Source organism: Melospiza melodia, chromosome 6 (genome assembly GCF_035770615.1).
Source record: "Melospiza melodia melodia isolate bMelMel2 chromosome 6, bMelMel2.pri, whole genome shotgun sequence".
Taxonomy (NCBI): domain Eukaryota; kingdom Metazoa; phylum Chordata; class Aves; order Passeriformes; family Passerellidae; genus Melospiza; species Melospiza melodia.
The window spans coordinates 26,665,085-26,688,463 of record NC_086199.1 but is presented as its reverse complement, the minus strand read 5'-3'; the positions used below and the strand labels follow the sequence as shown (position 1 = coordinate 26,688,463).

The 23,379-nt window shown below is 35.6% G+C and overlaps 1 protein-coding gene across 6 annotated transcripts in view; it reads left to right on the top strand.

Moving 5' to 3' along the window:
• The window catches only part of AKAP6 (A-kinase anchoring protein 6), a 257,113-nt gene that overhangs the window by 173,064 nt on the left and 60,670 nt on the right, over positions 1 to 23,379 (top strand). For all 6 annotated transcript variants that reach the window (XM_063160393.1, XM_063160390.1, XM_063160392.1 and 3 more), the window contains exons 8-9: positions 1,062 to 1,210; positions 7,087 to 7,207. In XM_063160393.1, the coding sequence (XP_063016463.1) occupies positions 1,062 to 1,210; positions 7,087 to 7,207 (270 nt within the window). The remainder of the gene's footprint in view (positions 1 to 1,061; positions 1,211 to 7,086; positions 7,208 to 23,379) is intronic.

Genomic DNA, 23,379 nt, shown 5'->3' with positions numbered 1-23,379 from the left:
ATTGGTAGCTCTGCTGTGCTGTCAGCAAACAAATAAACTCTTTACTTCCCTGCCTCACACAGCAGAAATTACAGGAGAGTCCTTATAGAAAAATTTCCTCCGTGCCATTTGCATTTCCTTGCCATAGCACCAAATATTTAAGCAGGCGTTCCACTCCTAATGGAAATAGCAGTATGTAGTTACACAGAAGTAGTGGTTTTTGAAGCATTATCAGAATTTGTAATGCGTTTTTCTTTCAATGAAGCATATTAAAAGAAAACAATGGCATATCAGCCCCAAAGTGCTTTTGAACTTACTCTAGGCTCTGTTCTTTCTGCTGTTCCTAGGGGCAAGTGTGGCCAACAGCAGATTTTATCCTTGTGTCATCTGGTTCTCTGAGCCTCAGAAGAATACTGATCACCACAGCTGCAATAAATAAAGTGTCTATTCAATAAGTTATGATGCCAAATATTATTCCACATTCTTCTGGACAGGCACAGTCTGATGGAAAACAGCACATCTCACTTATTGCCTTTTCCCTTGCAATTAAAGTTGCTGAGTAATCAGTCTGTTCCAGATACAGGCAAGGAGAATGTGAATAATGCCAATCTGCTTGGGTTTGTTTACAATTACTATTTAAAGGAAAAATACCTGTAGCAATATGGCTTTCATTAATTATGAAGCACAGACAGTGTGTTAACAACATAAATCTTGAAGCCTGTAAGAAAAATATCTTTATGTATCTACCTGTTCTATCACGGTGCTTGGTTTCTAATATCTTTTTTATTCATGCTTAGACATTTTTATGTAGCACTTGATTGGATATACATCTCATGGAATATATAACAAATTCTCTGATAGAAGCTTCAATAGTTCATTTCTAGCATTTGGGATTATGCTGTAGTTCTTCTCTGACTTAATGGTTCAGCCTTTTCACTATCTCATACAAGGAGAAAACAATGGTGTGAATAATTTGGTTAAAACTGTTGCAGTCCAAAAATATTTGTTTTAAATGAATTCTTTCTGAATGATTTTTTTAATGTTCTGTTTTGTTTTCTCCCCTCTTTGTTTTCTTTTTCTAGGCTGAGGTTCAGCTATGCTATCTGGAAGCACAAAGAGATGCTGTTGAACAGATGTCCTTAAAACTGTACAGTGAGCAGTACAACAGTAGTAGCAAGCGAAAGGAAGAGTTTGCTGATATGTCAAAAGTTCACACAGTGGGAAGTAATGGGTAGGGAACTATTCTTTTTGTTGTTTTATTCTCACTGATCTGTTTTGGTTTTTTTTTACATGATACACTTTTTCTTACTACTAGTTAACCAGGATTTTTCTTTCTAGGCCAAGAGGCAGGGAAAAACTGTTTTTATTGCTCTCTTTTTTTAAAAGTATATGGATGCAAAAATAATGTGTTCTGGATAATTTATCCAAATGATGGTTTGTTCATAGTAACACCTAATATAATCTAATAGTTAACTGTTACATGAATTTAAAAAAAATTGTGTCCTTTTTCTTTAGGCTTTTCTTCTCCAGCAGCTTCATATTATTTGATTTCTTAACACCTTCCAAGGAATAATCTTGATAGTGTAATCGTATCTCTGCAAGACCTCTATAATCATTGTCCTCCTAGTGATTAAGAAATATGAGTATGAAGCCATTCAATTGTAGTTCAAACATCCAGGTTTTTGTACTTCAAGAAAGCATTGATTTGAACTGTTTTTCCTTTTTTTTTTTTTTAGGCTGTATTTCCTCTACTTGTTTTTTCTTTTAATTAATGTTAGCACACATATACATGTGTATATCATATATAAAAATGTGCATTCAAAAGCATTCTTTCTTAATATTTGAACAAATTAATCACTGGAATATGCTAAAATGAGTTCTAGCTTTCTTTTTCACAATCAAGGAAACTTGCAGTTCTGGAAGAAGGCTTTTTCTTTAATGTCTTCTGAAAACCAAATCTTCCAACTACTAGTGGCCCAAAATGAACATAGAAAAACCTACCAGTGGGATCATAATAGTGTAGGCAGGTCAAAGGACCCAACTAGTGCTCATTGTTTGGGGATGCCCTCATCCTGATGGAAGTTTCCTTGTAACTGGCAAGTAGAGTAGAACTTTTGCCTGCAATTTCCTATGCAAGAAAGTCTTTGACAAAGGTGTTCATGAGTTCTTTATCTCCAGAACTCCCCTTTCCAATTGTTAACTCAATGTTCAGGTCTTGGAAACACAGTTTTATAAAATTACCAACTGTAAAGATAAATAAGCCTTGTAAACATCCCCTCTTATTATACAGAAAGGTGGCTGTTTTAGAAAAGTTGATTTGGGCTAATTATGTAGGATTACTGAGATCTTGATTAAATATGCAGAAATCTGTCAGATTCTCAAACACGCCAGCGCAGCTAGTGGCAACCATAAAAATTATTTGTTCAGAATTGGTGTGTATATGTATATAAATGTACACTGAGGGCTACATGTTTAAAACCAGCTTCTAATTTTGGAGCCATCACTGAATGTGAGCAAGGCTTAAGCTTGGAATATTGAAGAGGATGTAAGACACATCAACAGATGCTTGATTTTCCTGAGGGGAGGGGATGTAAAGCTTTATGCTTCACAGAGAAATCCAGTTTGTAACTCTACATACCGTATGTGATAATCAAATAGTTTCTTAAATGCACTTGTTTTCACTTGTAATTATATGCTTTGAACTGGAAACGATCATCTGGTAGTATTTCAAACCTGTTTAGTGCTGTGGCTGCCTTTCTGGGCCCATAAGGCCATCTCAGACCATAGAGGCTTAACAGTGACTTCAGAAGCCAAAGGGCTAGAATCAGACCAGTACAATACCACTTATTCAGCCATTGTAGAAACTAGCAGGGACTAAATTCAGCTGGAAAACTTTTAGTTCAACCCATCTGAGGTGCTGTGTTGAAAAACATGAAATTCCTTCCAGCTATTTAAAAATATAATTGATGCAACATTACCTTATTGCATAAAAACAATGGACAGAAACTCCACAGTAGCATGACCTAGCTAGAGACAGATCTCTACAGAGAAAGGGCCACTTGCACAAATAAGAGTATCTCTCCATTTGCTGTTGTGGAAGTTTGATCTAGGAAAAAGAAGCATGTCCACAGGGAGAACAAGAGATATTTTAAACTAAGAATTTTTTATATGATGTGTGCATGTGTGTGTAGGAGATTAGGGAGATGACTTTGTCCAGGAAACAGCTAAACTGAGATAGGTAGGGTAGTATTTGCAGAATAGTGTGATTCTAGTGGGTGTGTAAGGAACCAGAGATTTCCTGCAAAACAGTAATCTTGTTAAAACAGCAATAGAGAAGGTTTTCATTTATAAGCATGAAAATGGCCAAAGTGACTAAGAAGGAGAAAAGAATGAGTATCCACTGCAGGAGAACACCAGCTAGCCAGGAGCTTAGAGGTACCCGAGAGTAGTTTATGGCAGGTCCAAAATGTTATGGTAAATCTGGCTGGAAATACTGTATCCCCTCAAAACTGGAGATGAGTGCATTGAGGTCCTGTTGGGAGATATGGACAGTGCCATTGCACAGCATGAAAGCCAGAACCTGAGATCCTGTCATCAGTGGGTATTGGGCCTTCGTGCATGAGACTTTGAGAGAAAAGCATTAGAGGGGGCTTTAAGTACGTGCTGAACATAGGGAAGTTTTAAAATTGTGTAAGGTGATAACTCTGAATTCCTCTGTATCTCCCTAATTAAAACATGTCAAAAGAGTTCCATAAAATTATGACCCGGAAACTTGAAGAGACATTTTGTCTGGCTGAATTTTTTGGTGGGTGTACCAGTGTGTTTACAGTACTTCTAAATGCCATGTGAGTTCTTCCATCAAAGAAATACAACAAACTGGAAGTGTGTGTTAAACATGGGGAAAAAGGCTGATGGAAATAGTTCACATTCCTTTTTATTTATTAATGCCACAGACGAACTGGTTTTCTCATGAGAAAGGTGCTCATGAATTTTCATTCAAAATAATAAATTGTCCACATTTTAAGAAATATGTTTAGGGTTCAAGGGATTAGACATGCAACTCTGCATATCTGATTCCTGGTTTACCAAGACAAAATATACTTCTTAATGTAATTTTAGTTATTACATAGCTAATGGTTTTAGCTTATTAACCAACAAACTTCATCAAGGAAGCAGTTTTTACCTGCCCTTTAACTAATATTATACATTTTTGTTGGCAATGTTTGGGTACTTTTAATAGAGGATTTTTTTTTCTTTTTCAATAAACAGATGAACTAATTTATTCATTTTTTAGTGTTTGGTGAATTCAGATGATCAACCAAAATTGGATCTTTTCTATGATAATTGCATCTTTGATACACATCAGTATTTCAGAAGTCATGCTTTCTGTGGTTCTGCCTGTGGCGATATAAAAGAAAGATCTGCTAAGCTCAGGAAAAGTAGATTCTGAATAAAAAAGAAATATTAAATATATCACAGAAATACTGACAGATATGTTTCAATCTTAACCTCTCTCTAGTCCTACAATTCCTTGATTTTTTTTAATATCTTTTTAGCAGCTTAGTAACTTGCATCCTCTTCCAAACAGTAATTTAATAGTGATCACTAAATCCACTCATTTAGATGCAAGATATTAATTTTAAAAAATCTGTTTTTAAAAATATCAAGTATCAGAGATATTCTAAAACCACTGAAAGTATTGCAAACATATTAAAAACATGTTGATGATGCTCTGTAGGCTGACTTCGCTATCTTCAGGCTCAGGCAAATAACTGCCATAGGCAGTTGCTTAAAAGCACTCCTAGATGACTTGACTTTACTTCAGAAAACAAGAAAAAATAATAAAAACCAAAACAAAACCAAAAACCCACCCCCCCTCAAAAACCGCAAACAAAAAACCCAAGAAACCCCCCAACCAACAAAAAAAAAAAAAAAAACACTTTAAAAAAAGGAGAGAATAAGTACATTTTGTAAACTATGGGGAAGAGAACCAAATCTCTTTTGTCTTGTATCCCTTCCTGAGCTTTTTCCAGTGAATCCTGTTTCTCTCACTCTTGGTTTTGGGTTGAGATTCTGTTTAGAACAGAAACTTTACTTTGAAATCAAAATATTCAGTCATTTTCTAGTGCTCATCTATGTTTTATAAAGGTCAAAGAAAAGTGCGTTTCTGTTTCTTTAAAAGATTGGTTCATTTCAATACACTGATAAATGGACCAACTTGGATTGTAGGTAATATGTGGGTCTTTAGACACAAAGGATATGTTTGGATCCTGCAGGTCTCTTGCCTATTACAGAAAAATCCAAGTCCACCTCCTAGTGCATTTTCCAAAGGCATCCCATGCCATTCTGTGTGTAGGCTTTGTTTCATATCATCTTCATATATGAATTTAGGATTTTTCACTGGTACAAGCCATCCAAGTCGAACGGAATCTATAGCAATTTACTGGTTATGAAATCTAACATCTTCTGTTATAGCACACGTGTTTTAATAACTGCCTGCCAGTTTTACATCTTTGAATAATATTTGGATAAGATGGAAGAGAAGAAAAGGAGCAGTAGGTACTGAAGATGCAGAATGGTAATACTGCTTTCTGAGGAAGGGATGAAGATTCAGTAACACTGCCAAATATACAATTCAAAATGGAGCTTAGTTTTGTTTTAGTTACCAAATGATATCTGCGTCAAATACCCCCTGAAACAGAAAAAAAGCCCTGAACTCTAAGTGAGACTTATATTTCAATAATAGTAACCTGACCTTTTTTGCTTGCTCTTCTTTCTTTATGGTAATACTGCTTACCTTCTCAGGGCAGCAAGCAGTTTTAAGTAAGTGCACCTCATAAATTATTAAGTATACTAAGTACAGTGGATTAAACTAGAGGGTTACTTCAGAAGCAGGAATCAGTGCTTGTGCATTATACAATACTTTCTTTGTTGTCAATTCATTGAAAATAATACCATGGAAAGCAAATGCTTTTTTCTCTCTTGCCTGCTTTCTTGAGCAAAGACAGTTCTACTTGTCACAACTTTATCTGTAAGCTTTCAAAATTACCACGCACATGGTACTCTAGTTAATAACAAATAAAACTGCAGTAGTACTAATGACATTAAAAGTGTGTTTAGTTTTTTCTTTCACTGTTGAAGCACTCCTCATTTTTTAATGGATTTGCTAAAAAAAGTTCTTAATAATTGGAGAAATTAGCTTTAGTGGAACATGCGCTGCTCTTTGATCAGTATGGGAGTTTCTTGATACTGGCAAGGCTTTTGTTAGTTCCAATTTTGCAAATTTGAAGATCCCGTTTCAAGAGGTATCTATTTGATGAATGTGCAGTTTTTCAGCATGTACTTTCTGTCTTGTATCACAGTGTTTTAGAAGAATCTATGCTTTACTTATTCACTAGGCTTTCAATAGAGAATCACATTAATCCTTTTAAGCTCCTTATTCTAATGATTTATTTTGTTGAAAACCGTAGTGATCCTCCTTTGAATTTTAATGATTGCTGGCTATTCAAGGATTCATTGTTTTGACTTCCTGTCCTTACCTTTGTTTCTTACATGTCTGTAGGGAACACCTGTCTAATACTGTATCTGGCCTTAGTTCTCACTGGCTTACCATATTCACTCAAGCCTATCTTAAGGCGTTAAGTTGAAATGCTAGCTACTCATCCATGAAAATAAATGTAGGATATTTATAAAGATAGGCAGATAGACAGCAGGGGGATGGCTGAATGGATTGAGTAATTTTTTGATGTAAATATTATTTTCATATGAATTATATCAAGGTGATTGTTGCAAACTTTGCTCAGTATAAAGCCAGCACTGTAAAAATAATTAAACAACACCTATAGGGGATTTATATTTCAGAATTTTTGAAGCAAATGCAGTATGCCAACAGTAGTCAGGATTTGGCATCAGCTGCTGAATTTAGGTCATGGCACTGGATTAAATTGGATTTCAGTTTTCATTTTCATCCACACTGTATAAATACAGAATGTCTCTTTAGAAATATAACTTGGAACATCATGAGTTTTCAAGAATATATTATTCTAATACAAGATTTTAACAACTACACAGTATTTATGCATAATACATTTTGTTCCTTATCTACAGCCTTTTGGACTTTGATTCAGAATACCAGGAGCTCTGGGATTGGCTGATTGACATGGAATCCATTGTGATGGACAGCCATGACCTGATGATGTCAGAGGAGCAGCAGCAGCATCTTTACAAGGTTAGCACTACGGTTACTGCCTTTACCTAGCTATAGAAGATCTGATTAGCTTGACAAGTCTTTCTCTCACAGGATATCGCTGCGTTCATTGTATGTATCATGGTGTCTATTAGAATTCCCTTCCCTGTCCCCAACCTCATTTCCATCTCCTGTGCACTGACAGGCTGCACCGACATCATAATTGCAAGAAAGTTCCCTTTATCACATTCTATTTGGTGTAATTCTATAGAAGGACAAAGATTTGTCTTCAAGATGAATAGAAATAAATGAAACTGCATTAATAAATAGACTGAAACAAAATGAAGGAAAAAATGAAATGGGAACTTCTAACAAAATGTGTTTTGATTGGAGCTTTCAGCTGGATTTTTATCCACCTTTCAGACATCATCTGGAAAGAAAGACATTTGCCTTGATTTTGGTTTGCTGCTGCCAGGATTCAGGACTCTTCCAATTTAATTTTTATTAGTTACACATAAAGTAGATATTGTCATGTTAAGTCTTCACACTTGGTTGTGATTTGAGCAACATGATTTTGAACTTGTAGGGTGAAGCTATAGGGTCTAATTCTAGCATATATATATGTACATATGTGTGTGTGTGTATATATATATATGTATGTGTATATGTACATACATGCATACAGACACACATGGTTTCTTTTATTTGCCATAGTAACCTTAACCCAGAAGATTTATAATTTCTTTTAGATAGATAATACTTGTAAGAACTTCCTCAAAATGTGTGACTTGATCCTAAAATTGATTCAGGCTTCACTGTGTGTCTGAGGAGCTGTGGGTCTGAAGGGTGGGGGGGCAAGGAGGGGCTTTCAACAGAAATATCAGGCTGCAGTAAATCTTCCTCATTTAGGCAATTTTTATTGGAGTAATTCTGACAGTTGTCATCCTTGAATTGCTTTGAGCATATGGCATATTTCAAAGAGCAGATTGTGAATCATAAAAAATAAAATTAATAACTAACCACAGAATCAGCAACACTATAATGACAAGAAACAACTACCCTCTAGCTTTTTTTTATTTCTTATCAAATAAATGGTACATTCAAGGTCAAATAGAAGTTGTTCTCTTCCTTATATGATTGCATGATTCGATAATTTCTTAAATACAATGATTTTTTTCTTGCTTTGGCATCCTATTTTCTTGATAGTATCTTTGAATTTTATTCTTTCTTATTTTAGTTATTCTATTTAAAATACCCAGTAAGAAGGGGTTGTCATGTGAGTTAAAATATGTTTATAAATGCAAATATAGTTTGGATCCAAACTATTTAGGGTGTGAGTTTCATTCACTGGCCTCCATTTCTTGCTTTGACAATTATTGTTTATTTTTGCTATTGTCTTTTTCCTAACACTGTAAATACTTAATCAGACTTAATCGCACATTAACAGACCTGGCTTGGCAGGCTCAGAAATAAACAATGTCAGAAATGAGTAAAGACTTTCTTGTATGTCTAAAATAAGGTGTTTTCGTCGTTAGGGCCTGTCTGTATAAGGCCAGCTTGTAGTGTGACAAATTTAACCTCTAGTTTTGGTCCTATACTAAAAAAATAAATTGATAAACATAAATTTTAAGGTAAAAATCCATCCATCAATATGAGAAGGAGCAAAGATTAAGCATCCAGTTCAAGTATTTTAGATACTATTTAGTATACTTCCTCTCTTATTTCCAAATGTAACCCCTAAGAATAATTATAGATGGTAAGGCTGAGATAATAGTGCATGACGAGAAGAGTAAAACAGGGCAAGAATTTAATAATATGTACAGTATAATATGGTGAAAAATGGGTAATACAATATATGCAAAATGGGAATATTTTCTTAATGTTATGAAATTCTGAATGTGATAGGCATGAAACTTCCGAAAGTTTGTATGACAGAGTAGCTGAGTCTGCAGCCTGTGCAGCAGAGACAAACCAGCAGTGATTCCAAAGGACAGGCAGCTTATTTGTCCTGCAGTTTCTGCCAGGAGGTCACAGGCTACTGTGCCCCATCCCAAAACTGCTTATCTGGTACTTGGTCACTACAAAACCACTTGAAGAAGGGTAGGAACAGACTCCTTGCCCTCCTGCTGTGACTATTCACTGCATTTACCTTTCTAGTAAGAGCAGCAAGCAAATTTTTAAGGACTGAATAAAAGCCTTAACTAGAGATGTGGAGTTTGCTTAAAAGTTGACTGAGAAGCGTCCACAAAGCAGGAGGACTATTTGCAGGTAATGTAAAAATCTTAAGTGCATTGCATTTAGAACGATCATTCTTTCAAAAGAAAAAAACCCAAAAAACCCAAACCAAAAAACAACAACAAGAAACCTCCAACACGACAATGAACAACCTCTCAAAGTGTTGAAAGCCCGATAATTTCAGACATTTAAAAGTAGACAAAGGATAACATTAGCTAATGGAATTGAGGGAACAATTCTGCACCAGCAAAGGTAAGACCAGATAAATCTCTACCTCTTTACCATCCCTAATTTTAGAGATTTGTGTAACAATGAATCATGTCCTCAAAAAGAGTATTAATAGTTTTATAAAACTAGCCTAGTAAACCTCTCTTCTGATCAGTAGTGACACCCATTTTATTCAGAGGCTTTTTGAGAGTCGTGGATGGTCGAGTGCTCATGAGCACTGCCTGCGCTTCCCAGAGAGCGCAGCCGTTCTGGTCTGCAGGGACAGAAACCCAGGCAGCGATTATTACCAGAGCTCCTCAATGATGCGGGGTGTTATGAAAACACAGGTCTTGCTCTGGTTTCTCTTTATCAATTACATCTTCAAACGTGAACGTGCTAATTGCACTCTCTGCATTTTCCTGGATTCTCCTAAAACCACAGATCTCTCTTCTCAGTTGCTGAGCTGACAAGTAATTGCAGCTCAGAGCCAGCTCAGCAAGCAGCCCCTGCCAGGGAACCTGCTGTGGTATCACTATTACCAACAGTAATCATTGCCCCTAAGGAGTCTATGAATGGGAAGGAGCAATGATGAAACAGGTAATTCAGAAGGGGCAAGCATACATTAAAGCAGCATAACACAATATATAAATGCTAATATTGCATATAGGAAAATGAAATATATTTTCATGGTTAGAGTATTTTCACAGTATCTATCTTCAGAGGCAATATATACTTAAGTCAACTCTCTAATTTTTTTTCTAATATTCCATGAACTTCATAGTTTTTTACTAGGATCCCTATTATCCCTCTTTAAGTAGGTTTTATTTTGCTCTCATAATAGGAAAAGCATAGCCATATTTTTATAATACTGAATATGAATATACTACTTTCTCTAGACTTCCTAGATTTCAGTTCGTAGATTTTAAAAAAAGAGAACATAGACCTAAATGATTTCTACTTTATAGCTCTAAACTAGCTAATGATTTTGAAAATCAGCTAGTCTTTGATAAAATGGCAGTAAAAGAATGAATTGATGACAGTTTATTTTTCCTCTAATGCTTTATCTATTAATTAAGAAAAAACTAAAAGGAACACTTTCATGTTTTGGATTCTTACTTCTTTGTACTTCTATAGCAGCTCAGTTTGATGCCAAATGTATCATGTTTATCTCATTTTAATCTACTGCATGTGAGCCTGATCTTATAAGCTCTAAGTACACAGAACTTGCATTGACTTCAGCTGTATTCATATGCTGTTACTGGAGGATCAAACTCAAAGAATTTAAACTCTGCTAATTAGCCCTTTAGTAGGAACTTGAGTGATTCTGTACCTTGAATGTTCAAAAATGAACCAAATCAGTATTTACAAGAACTGTCGAGATTAGAAGTGAGTATACTGGCAGAAAAGTTAATGATAATTCTTTCCATTTTCCTCTGAAGATTAATTACAAAACTTAATTGTGTTAGATTAAAACCCTATTTAAATAAGTACAGTATGATTGTTAAAATTGTTAGTATGTTCAGAACAAAATTAACCAAGCATGTGAAAATATAAAATAAAATAAATATTTTTTTTTCTGATTACAAGCAGTGTATGGTGGTTTTCATGCAAACTGCATAAGCCATAAGTGTTTTACTAGTAATTCTTCAGCAATGATTATGATAGATGGAAAAAGGTCCATATGTAGTAATGCAAAGATTTTGAAAGCATTTAGTTGGTACAGCTTTTGAACAGGTTAACTGCTGAGCTCTTTCATCAAGGGGAAGTGGTCCACTGTATTGAATAACACAAAAATGCACATCAAAAACTAAGGATATATTTCAAAAAAAGTTGACGGGGAAAAAAATCTCCCAGCATTTTTTGTTTCCCTGCTGGAAGCTCTGTCCCTGCTTGGAAGGTGCAGTTAATTTCCTCCTCTGGGTGTGCTGCTGCTCCATTGTGCCTTTCTCGCTGGCTCAGTGTGCTGTGGCCCGGAGTGGATCAAACAAACCGTGGTGAAAGTTTCCCTCATTTGCATCACTTCTAGACAGCCCTGTCGTACTCTTTGCTGACAGGAAATCACTGTCTTTGTCACCTTTTTTCAGTGATCTCCTTTTGGCAGAGATTGGCCATGTGACCAGGATTAATCACAACAACAGTTCTGGCTCAGAACTCAATGACATGTTTTCCTCAGCACTTCAATAATGGTGTAGAGGAGTCAGTAGGAAATGACTACATTAATTTCAGAGTGAAAAGATAATTAACACTTAAGGACTAGTGCTATAACCTATGGAGCTATTATTCAAATTAAAACTAATTTATTGCAAACTTGTGAAAAAAAAAACCACAAAAAACTGTTTTTTAAACAACTGTTAAAATAATCTTGCAAGAGTCCCTGAGTTTAAAAAGAAGCACAAACTATATTTAACGTGGTAATATAAATACATAAAGACTTCAACATTTGAAACTGGAGGCTAAAGTATGTAAAGTGCTTACTTAGATGATATGAATAGGATACTGGCAAACAAAAGCAGCAGTGTGCTCCTAGAATGCTGTGCTTCAAGGAGTTTCCTTGGCAACAGAAATGCAGTTCCAAAAGTAGACAGAACTTTCCTCAGAAAACATACTATTAATAACAACCTTCCGGAACAACTTGGAACAATTTGACTACTTGGCAATAAAATGCCAAGTGTTCTGCAAATTAATCTAACACATAAGAGTTATATGTTTCTCTTGCCCATAATTCTCCTGAACTGGGGGCCTGAGTTCTCAGCTGTTAGAGGATACAAATGTGCAAAGCGGTTCCAAATGCTGCACAAACAGAGAGACGGCTCAAATAGCAGCAGCCTATAAAGATCAATTAATGTTCTTCGTATCATTTTAACTTGTAAACCAGATTAGTTTAATTGGATTACTTTGTTCCATTTAAAGCAAGTTCCGCGTACCTTCTGAAGCTGCATTGCAGTTCAGTCTTTATTTCAAGTAGATTTTCCATACAAAGAAAACTTATTAAAAGATTAACAGCCTGCAGAGTGATATATTTGGACAATATGCTTAGGGGATTGGTTATAAACTATAAAATGTGAAGTTATTTGCTCCTAAGCTGCATATTCTGCACAGTCCAGGATGCTTTCTGTCTGTCTGGTAACCCATCAGTGCCTGCATGGAATTGCTAAAATAGTCAGTTTTAGTCAGAAGAAAATGATGGTTGTCAGTTTAGAGGAAGCTCTCAGCACATGTCAGGATTGAGACCCTTGTAGGGAGTAACTACAAATCTGCTATGCATGCAGTAATTTTAGGCATGTCATCATTTCTGCATGAGCCAAAAGAATAAACTAATTTCAGTTTGGCCTTGCCAATAGGAATCATTAGAATTCCACTAAAGGCCATAAGTTTACTAGACAGGAAAGGTAGGCTGTGCTAGTGCCTTGACTTTCCCTGAATTCTGAGCTCTAAAGGTTAAAAGTAATCAATATCTCATTGTGCAGCCTGATAATAAGTAATAACCATGATGTTAAAATCTAAATGACTGCAGATAGCACTTAGGTGTGTTGACCCATTTGGAAGGGCTTTTTAATTGCAATCAGAATAGTCATTATAGTTTGCTAATCAACTTTTAGGCTACCTTGCAAAAATCACCACCTTTATGAAAAATTACTTTAATTCTATTAGCAGTTATGTCCTAAAGTGAAAGCGTTTATTTCATCTGACAAAGTTTTATCTGCAAAATATCTGCTAAGATATACTCACTAACAATAGCATGTCTATTACTTAGGTAATAGTATGTCTGTACTTATGTCTGCATACATGAGTTGATACATGTCTCAGGAAGTTAATCGTTGTTTCTTACACTGTAGTATGTTTTTAACTGTCATGTATTTTAAAATGACTTTGCACAGAACTGGCTTCAGTTACTGTTCTTCACAAAGTTCAGTAATTTTCATGTGCTAGGCTGGATTTTTTTTCCCCCCAGCAGATTAAGAACCTCTATGACTTTCTCCACTAGGTAGGAAAATCATGGTTTGTATGAGAAGTCTCAAAAATGCATGATATACCAAATAGCAGTAAAAGTCTGACTGCTATTACAGTGTTAACCAAATGAGTTCAGGACCTGACACAGCAAAGTTTCCCACTCTCTCATTACAAGGGGTGATGAAATTGGTTACATTTTTCTGCACAAGTATTTTCACTTCAGTTGCACTGGGGAACAGAGTAATAATTCCTTTGTGACCCATCCTATAACAACCAGTTCATTTTTCAGTGGTTCATATGTTCATGTAACAGGATTAAATTCCTTGCTAATTCTGGCAAATTTTGTATTTTTCAAAGCAGAAAATATAAATATTGTTGGGAAAATTCTTACTTAAAGCAGAGAAATGTTAAGTTTTAATGTCTTATATAATTACAATAGGAAAATACTCATTGCCACATCGACAGAGCTAAAATATATCGAAAATGAATACAAAAAGAATGTGAAAAATATTTTTACATTTTCTTGGTTGCTTTCACAATATTTTTTAAATGTAAACATGCATTTTTGAAGAGAGTGTTGTAATTTGTACAGAGCACACTTCCAGTATTTCTGCAAAAAGCAGCTTCATGCATTTCTTAAGAATAAGTGGGTTTCTCCCACTTCTTCCCAGCATGATGTTGACGATGAACTTCACATTGTAGCAATGCAGTATTTACTGAGCTTGTAGCAAAAACCAGCACAGCTTTTTGGAGATTAAAGCAGCGTGTCTAGAATGAAAGAGGCATTTGACTTCAAACAAAAGTAAATGTGTACCACATAGCTGTCATCACCATTCCTTACTACAGCTGCAAAACATGGACAATTTACAGTCATCACGTCAAGCATCTTAGTCAACTCCACATGCTCTGTGTTTGTGCCCTTGCTGCTATAAAATAGCTAGATAAGGTCCTAAGCAGTGAGACTTTAAGCTGCCTTCCACTGGTCTCTCCAGTTAATATATGGAAATAAGATAAAATGAGGAATGTTAATAACACAATGACAACATGATTTTTGAAGCTCTGTGTGGACATGATACTGATTTTTTTAGCAGCTTGGTGTATCTATCTGTTTTAAAGCAGTGAAGATAAAAATATAATGAGCAAAAATTATAGGTGGCAATAGTATTATTATTCTATTCCTCAAGTTAGTTGCCAATTTTTAATGCACTTCCCTATTTTTCCACATCATAGTCCAGGGGAAAATAGAAATTATTTTAAACTTATAGGAACTACATGGTTTATTTGTGATGTTTTGCATCATAAAGATAATACAGGAACTACTATTTTCTTCCCAAATTACTCCTCATCAGTATACCTCAAAAGTAATCAATACTGTAATATTTCTTTCATAAAAGTAAACAAAAAAAAATGACCATAGAATAGTTTTTTGGCAGATTTTCTATATGAAACCCAAATTCACTAAATCTCCATAAACTTTCAGTGGCAATATATACAATGAATTTATGACTAAATGATAAAAAATAAGCTGCTGTGAAGTGTATCAGTTTATAATCTCCTGAATTTTTATTTGTATATGTATTATCTTTTTATTTTTATAAATATATATGATAGACTGTATTTATATATTGAAAATATGTAAAATATCAATATAAATTATTTATGTGTATATATTTGAAACCTTTTTACATACTTAAGGTTGGGTGGTATTTTTACTTTGTGTGTATACACTTTTCATATATTGTACTAAAAATAGCTACATAATTTTGTCCAAATTTCTCCTTCTAACAAGGTAAAATAAGGAATCACTATACTTTAATTCATAATTTTTGCAGTTGTGGCTGCATCAGGTCCAGTGGAGGCTGCAACCAACTCCTGTGGCGAGCGTGAAATATTTGTGGTTCTTAACTTCTTGTGGGTGATGTTGTTTTGCAGAATTCATGGTTGCTATAGAGTGCCAGTGATCATGAAACTGTAAATGTTAAAGTTGGCTCTATGAAGAGATGCTTTTGGGGGGAAAGAGCTGTAGAGCCCTTCACATCCTGTTCTGGAATGACAGGTGCTATTATAGATGCGAAGGACATGTGCCAGCTGTGTTACAAGCTGCAGGGAACACTATGCAGAGGTTGTAATTTCCCCAGTAATATACTGGGACAAGGAGTCATGTGGGGAAACTGGTTTAACTGCCATGGGAGCAAAGTAGACCAGCCCCTATCATGAGGAGTTTTCTCTAAGGGGTAATTCAGAGCAGAAGCTTGTTAAGTACTCTGAAATATTTTCAGGAAAACACTTTTCTCTCTTACCTGTTTCTCCTGTGATTGGATAAAGAGACTATGAAGATCAGACTCTAAATTTGCCACTCACTCATTCTGGTATCACAAAAAAGAGGGTATTTTTTGTACCACTGTATAATGTTATGCAATACTCCAGTTTGAAACTTATTTGTGATACATTTAGATTTTGACAGACATTGCACTGGAGTTTGATTATCTCTGCTTTACCCATTGCTTTTTCCCAGAAATAGGCCACTATGGATATATAATTTTTCTGGTGGTAACTTTTTAAAGCTGAACATGAATTGAGACTAACATGCTTATTTTTTGATGGCCTTCCTCCAAACACAAAAAAGATGTATGTGGAAGAACAATAATTCCTAAGAACTCTAAGCTTGTTGTCATGTGTTGAAAGATCAATTAAACACCATCAGAGGTCAGAAGTGGACAGTCATGTGATCCCATTTTGTTGCCTAAAAAATTTCATTGCTATTATTTTGGTTTTTCAGCAGGAGTATGTAATTTTTAGCCTCTAAGAAGAACTGGTCAGAGGGGTACAAATAATGAAAAGTAAATGAAAAGCTATAGAAAGTTTTCTTAACCAAAACCAGAAACAAAAATGAGGATATGGTAAGGTGCCAGGAACTAGAGCAACCCTGTGTAACTGTAGACATGAAACATTTCTTAATTGTATCTCTTTGCCAGGATCACTTGTGACATACACAGTTCTTATTCAGAGGGAAGACATTAAGGTAAAACCAATCTAATATATGTCTCCAAACAGTGGGAGAACTATCAGGAGAAGTGCCAGAATAGAAAGAGCAGAGCACACACATAGATGTAATTTGAAAGAACCCATGAAGCAGGGCAGATGCAGGCTGGCTGAAAATGTTGGCTTTTCAGTGCAACATATGTAGTGTAACAGGCAACAGAAAAAGTAGGAATAGAAATGTTCTTGACAAAAAAGAGGCAGGCAGCCAGATTGAATATCACAGTTACCTTTGAAATTAAAATATATTGTCTGAAACCATTGACAATTTAAGGTTTTAATGAAGAAGTAGATATCGGCAATGTGGCTTAAGCAAATCTAAAGATTCTCAGTGTTCTAGCAATGCAGAAGGCTGCCAGGCATTCAATTGCTATATTTGCAACTATGCTATTAGATCAATGACTAATTTGATACCAGCTGGATTACAGAGTCAGCTGCAGAGCAACACTGATAAGGAGCAAAATTAGACTGGAAAGATGCAACCAAGCACTGCAGATGGGCAATGAAATCATGATGAAACCAGTGAATAAGTGCAGTCGATCAACAAACAACCACTGAAATAAGAGATGCCATCTCTTAAAGTTTACTACAGTTGTTTTAGAAGAATTCTACTCACCCAAGCTCTGGTTTCAATTGAAAGACAATAATCAAAGCAGTACCTGAAAGAAACAGGAAAGTCACTGTGATTGCTCCCTGGCATTCTAGCCAAATATAGCATATCTGAAGATGAGCACTTAAATGTAGAATTGAAAATTCCCCAAATCACCCTAGAGAAAAGCAAAAGGGAATTCCGTTGGCCTAGTAAAACTGCTGGAAAATGCAATGTGGCAAAGCAAAGACCCTAGCCCCACAGAATGTAATGGATAAAACATTTACTGTTGGTCAGAAAATCCTGGTATAAACTGATTCCAAAATACCTGCACAAAATGCCAAAAACATGGGATATTTTACTTTTTTTTTTCAGGGCAACAGTACTCACCATGGTGTCAAAAACATGTTTTGGAACAGTGATCTGAAAGAACAGCGGAGTCGTTCTGTTGTGTATTTTGTCAGGTATCTGTAGGCTTTTGTGCTCATCATTCTGAGCTTCTAGCTCCCTAGAAGCTCAGTGTAACACGGACCTGACACCCTTCCTGTAGTGAGTATCTGATGTCAGTCTAAGCATAGGAACGAGAAATGTCGAAGAGGAGGCAATCCATAGACAACCCTTAAATGGAAACCTGGAGAGGAATATTAATCTAAATGCAGAAAACATGAAAGAATGTGAGTCATTTGTGGGGCCATATGTTGGTGTTTGAAGGGTTTTGCTGCTGGCCAGGAGAAACTAGGAGTACCCCAGGAAAACAGGCAGAACAGTTGGCAGATGATTCTGTCTGTAACAGATATGAACACTTTTACAAATTCTTTACACACTTGGCAAAAGCCTATGGATTTTTGCCATGGTAAATACAAAGTAATGAATAAAAGAGGTTAATGGCCAAGAGAAAATAAAAAAGAGGAGGGGGAGAGAGGAGAAGAGGAGTGGGCAATGCAGCAAGATACCAGTCATTTAATAGTACAATTATTTGAAAGAACTGGGCATTAGGAGAATCTCTTGATGACACAGAGCTCCTGTAGCAATTTCTCTGTGATTTTTCCTGGCACCATAGCAGAAGTAGTGAATGAGTGTGGGGTAAGTTGGAATTACAGTGGATTCCTTCCAGCTGAGACCCTCAGAGAGCTCTAGTTTCTAAAATCAGTGAAACTAGAAACTTCTGTCTTGCCTAGAAGTAACAGCCCAACTTTTTCCTTCTCATGCACATTTCATTTGTCTTCCAGGAGAAGTAATTCCCCAGGAGTTACCTGGTGGCAATAGCTCACGTTTAAGACACCACTAGCTGCCTTCAACTACAGACAGACCCACATCCTACCTGTTTTTGGTTTGGTTTTTTTTTTCTAATTCCAGTGCTGAATTTATCTCTACAAATCAATGATCAATACTCAGTCCTCCATAAAATCAGATTAACATATTCAGGAATTTAGCATTTAGATGCAAAGAGAGGAGAATATAGCTATTTAAAGAAGCATGTTTTCATTTAGCTCAGTTGTGCATAGATATATATATATGTATGTATGTATTTTGTCTAACAGCACAAATGCTAAATAAGTGAACTTTACTCTTCTCGGCACATTTCAAAGTTACTCAGTGTATTAAATATTGAGCAATAAAATGTGCATTTCATGGAAACATTTATGTTTGGTTCATATTAATTAAATTCAATCCTTCCTGTTTGAAGCCAGATTAAAAGAGACGTTGAATATTGCTGTCCAATTGCAACAAGCAGCAGCAAGCATTGCCTGTTTTGTGGGGTATATGGCAGGAGTTTTTTGCATCTCTTCTAAAAGCCAAGCCTGCCACAAGCTGTGTCTTGACTGAAGAACAGGGTATTCTCTCGGTGAACTAACCATTTCCATAGACAATGCTTTTTGCTGCCATGGTAGGAAATCTTGCCTTTAGTACTGAGGTGTGCTCTAATGGTAGCTAAAACATTCTGATTTGCCCCTGTATGTTTAAATAGTGAGGAAAAATATTTCCTGTATTTTACCCAAGTGAATTCATGCCAGAATATTAATCTTCTACCATTTCCCCGTTTCCTTCCCTTCAAGTCAGTCACTAGAAATACACTACTCTAATAATTTGCACACCATTCAAAAACTGTTATATTTATTAGTGCCCATATGTGTAATGAACAACTCTCCACTGTCCAAACAGGGAGACCCAGAGTGATGGGAGATCTGATGCTTCAAGCTTTTGGTTTCATTAAAATCATCACAGACCATTTGGATCATACATATGATATTTTTGTGAATTTAATGATGAGGTCTCACGAGGAAAGGCTTTTCTATTTATGTTTATGGTTTTATAAGGCTAAAAATAGCACAGAACACACACTTTTTCCAGTCACATGCATTCTGCATTGCACTCTTGTGCTCTCTAAATTCTTCCATTCAGGAGCATAAGGTCCATTTTCCAGGTTCTTGAGAAGCTGCTGCATCTTTGAATTCTTTTTGTAGCTATGTCTTTTAACTTGCTGACTGAACCTGCCATGGCCAGAATTTGCTGTCCTATTGCTGCAGATTTTAACTCTAGCAGATTCTGATTGAGTAAATCTCAAAACCAGGCACTTTCCCATGTTTTGATCTCTAGTTGTCAGGTCATCCAGAAGTTGAGGATCTTGCTGAAATTCTAAAAATAATTCATCTGTTCAGGCATTTCTGCAATTTGTCAGTCCTTATATTTCACATGCCCTGCTTCTGTGAGTCTGAATGCACAGTGTGGTCAGTCCTTGCTTTGTATGGTTGTATTTGTATCCAGACCCACGGGCACAGTAGGCTTAGTTCCTACATCCTTCTAAGGAGTGATGTCAGCCAACATATTTTTGTTTAGCCTGTATTCCCAGGGAAGCTGCTTGCAAATTGTTTAGGATTTTCATATCCAGAGTCTCCTCTAGTCATTCCTGAGGAGCTGACTGGTATAGTGTGGAAGGTGACCTGCCATGGAACTTTACTTTATAAAGTGGTGTGTAAAAGCCTAAGAACATAGCTACTCTGTGTTTTTAACACAAGAGAACTTTATTTCATCAATTGGTATCCAGACTCAAGTGGTGACCATTTTTGGAAAACCTAAAATAAGATTAAGGATCACTCCCTTTTATATATACATTTACATTAGTTCCAATAGTCTTTAGTTGGTGGGGTTTAGTTAGGGGGTTTATTCTTTTATGTTTATTTCTTCTTTGTATGATCCTCTAATTATTAAAGTTGCTAATTGGCTGATTTGGCCAGCAGGTGGCTTACTACACTGTGATGTCAGCATGTGCACTCACGTCCTGAGAAGGGTCTACAGTAATGTTTATTAGGATTTCTGATGTTCAGTGGTGTTATTCCATGAGAGCAAATGTGACATTTGTACTCTGAACGTGGTCTTTTTTGTGGTATCAATCAAGTGTAAATGTATTCATACTAGTGGGACTTCTTCAGGCCTATGAAATGTTGGAAAATTGAAAACAAATATAATGTACCTAAAGATTTTGCATGGTTTAAATATTTGAACTTTTTTCTTAAGAGCTTAAGAGTTTTACCAAAGAACAGTTAAATCCTGCTTCTTCCATTTCTTTCACTCTTTATTAAAGAAGCATAGAATAAAATCAATACAATGGCAATTCTTCAAACATCAGTACCAAATGCCAGTCACCAATGAGCTGTAAAAGTTAATTTTAATAGGGTTAATGCAGTGCTAGTGTAGTAATTTAAGGTACAAAAGCTCTATGGCCTGTTCTAAAATATGTATTCATTACTTCCATTTCTTTGGACTTTAGTTCTATAGCAACATATTATACCTCTAGCAAAATAGCAAAGAAAATGGCCTAAAATAGTTGACTTAGACATAGATTTGAATAAAAAGGTAATGTAATACTGTTAAGAATGTGGAGTATTCAACAAGGTGTACTTTTTTTCTTTTTAAAATTGTTAGTAATTATAAAATTATTGTTAAAATAGGAAATACAACCACTTAAACCTTGAAGTGAGACCACTTTATTAATGTCACTGAAGTGCAGATATCATTGATCAAGGTTCTGTCACCATAAAAATCAGTCACATATTTTGCTGATATTCTCAATAGAACATATTCCTTAAAATTTTTGAAAAACACAGAGTAGGCAATGGACTCTTGTTCTTTATCCATTATCCTTTCTGATTTGTTTTCTTACATTTTTCCATCTTTGTTTGGGACTATTAAATTCCCTACACTTATTCCCATAACAAACATCTATTAAACAGTCAGCAGTTAAAGTTGAAGACATCAATACACATTACTGTAAGCATATATCTTTTTTTTAATGGCCACAGATCTTTTCAATTTGTATTTGAGCAGCCAGGCAGCTATCGTGGCATGCATGGTTACCAGAACAGGCTTTCCACAAAGCAGGACCAGAATCTCTTGAGAGAATGCCAGAAAGACAAGAGTTCATGTCTTCCCTAGTGTTCACTATAGCTGAAGTACATTCAAAATGTCCTGAATTTGCTTTGTATTATATTACTTCTCTACTCATTTTGTGTCCTGGTATTTCCTGCTGCTGCAGTCCTTTGAAGCATTTTTTTCCCTCTCAGATATATGCATATCTTTTCCCATTTTCAAGACATGTCCTGTTTCATCTTAAGTAGAATTCAGATATTAAAATAGCAATAACTTACAAGTCTCTATATCCACTGACATTGCAAGTGTTACATAGATTTGAATATCGATGCTATAGCTACCAGTTTATCAGTTGGTTTAGAGCCCAGAGATTAGCAATTCAGTGGGACAACATAAGTCATCACGATCTTGTGATGGTTTTTTGCTGAAATCAATTTCTGCAGTTTTGTTGCTGTATCTTTAGAGAACTATTTTTTCTTTTAATTGCCTTATGACAGATTCTATTACTATATGGGTGTTGTGCTGTTCATTACAAAGTGCTAAACACAAAGGGGCAGGTTCCTTGGTCTGTCAAGACCACTTCACATTCAACTTGACAATTTCCAGAGTGAATCTAGAGCAGTTGATAGTGCACAGTAGAAAATACTCATGTTGTGCATGAAACTGTCATTGATTATTAGGATTTCTGATGTTCAGTGGTGTTGTTCCATGAGAGCAAGTATGGCATTCGTACTCTGAATGTGGTCTTTTTTGTCATCAACTTCACCTGCTAGTATGTTCTTTTTCTCCTTCCCCCTATTCGCCTTTCCAGCACAAATAGCGTCATTCTTTAAGTGAACCAGGAGAATGCAACAAGCATATACCAAAATGGAAGTACAAGGCAATGCTGTCCATAAGCACAAATTAAATCCAAATCCATTGTTTTTCTTTTATATTAGGGTCAAGTTATCAAAAATTTGCTTCCTAGGAAAAACCAAGCACCTTAAGAATCTCCAAAATGTGTGTATTTGAGTTTACCAGCCTCTGCAAAATTAGTTCATCTTCTCTAGGTTATGGTTCTATAAATTGTAATCCCAGAAACATCAAACAGAGATAACTCAAGATCAATGCAAGTCATCTGTTTTCATGTTTGATTCTTGTAGTAACTTCATGCTTTCACAGACATTCAAGCTATTGGCAACTGTATAAGAAGATAAAACATCTGGAAGTTAAAAGTAAACAAATTAAACCTAGGAATGAGGCATACATTTTCTAACAGTGAAATAAGCTAGTTATTTATCATTTTACCAAGGAATTCTGTGAATTTACTATTATTTGTGTCTTTAAGTCAGGGACAGATGCAATAACAAAAGATTTTCTCCAAGCCAGAAATCCAACAGCTTAATATAGGTAGAGATGATAAGATTAGGGTGCATTTTATACAAGTGGGGAGGCTAGATTATGACAAGTTTTGAACTTCAGATCTGTGAATCAACCCAAGTTTCGTCAGAGAATATTTTGGCAGAATGCCATTAGAGATGAGAAGAAGATTTCAGCTTTCATCATGCCAACAAATAGCAGAGTTCATGTATAACAGCACCATAAATCCTTGAGAACAGACACCTGAAATGATGGAAATAGAAAGAAACAGAGGGAAAATCTCTTTTATTTCTGTCTCGACAGTTGTTCAGTCACAAAATGAGTTCAGTGTCACTGCATTCTCATACTCTTTTAAAGGTAACTATTAGTGTTAGTTCCTAAATATCATTGAGAATGTAACAATGTGTAGAGCTATTTTCTGCAGTGAATAAACGATACTGTAAGTGCTATATCTATTTTTGTTCTT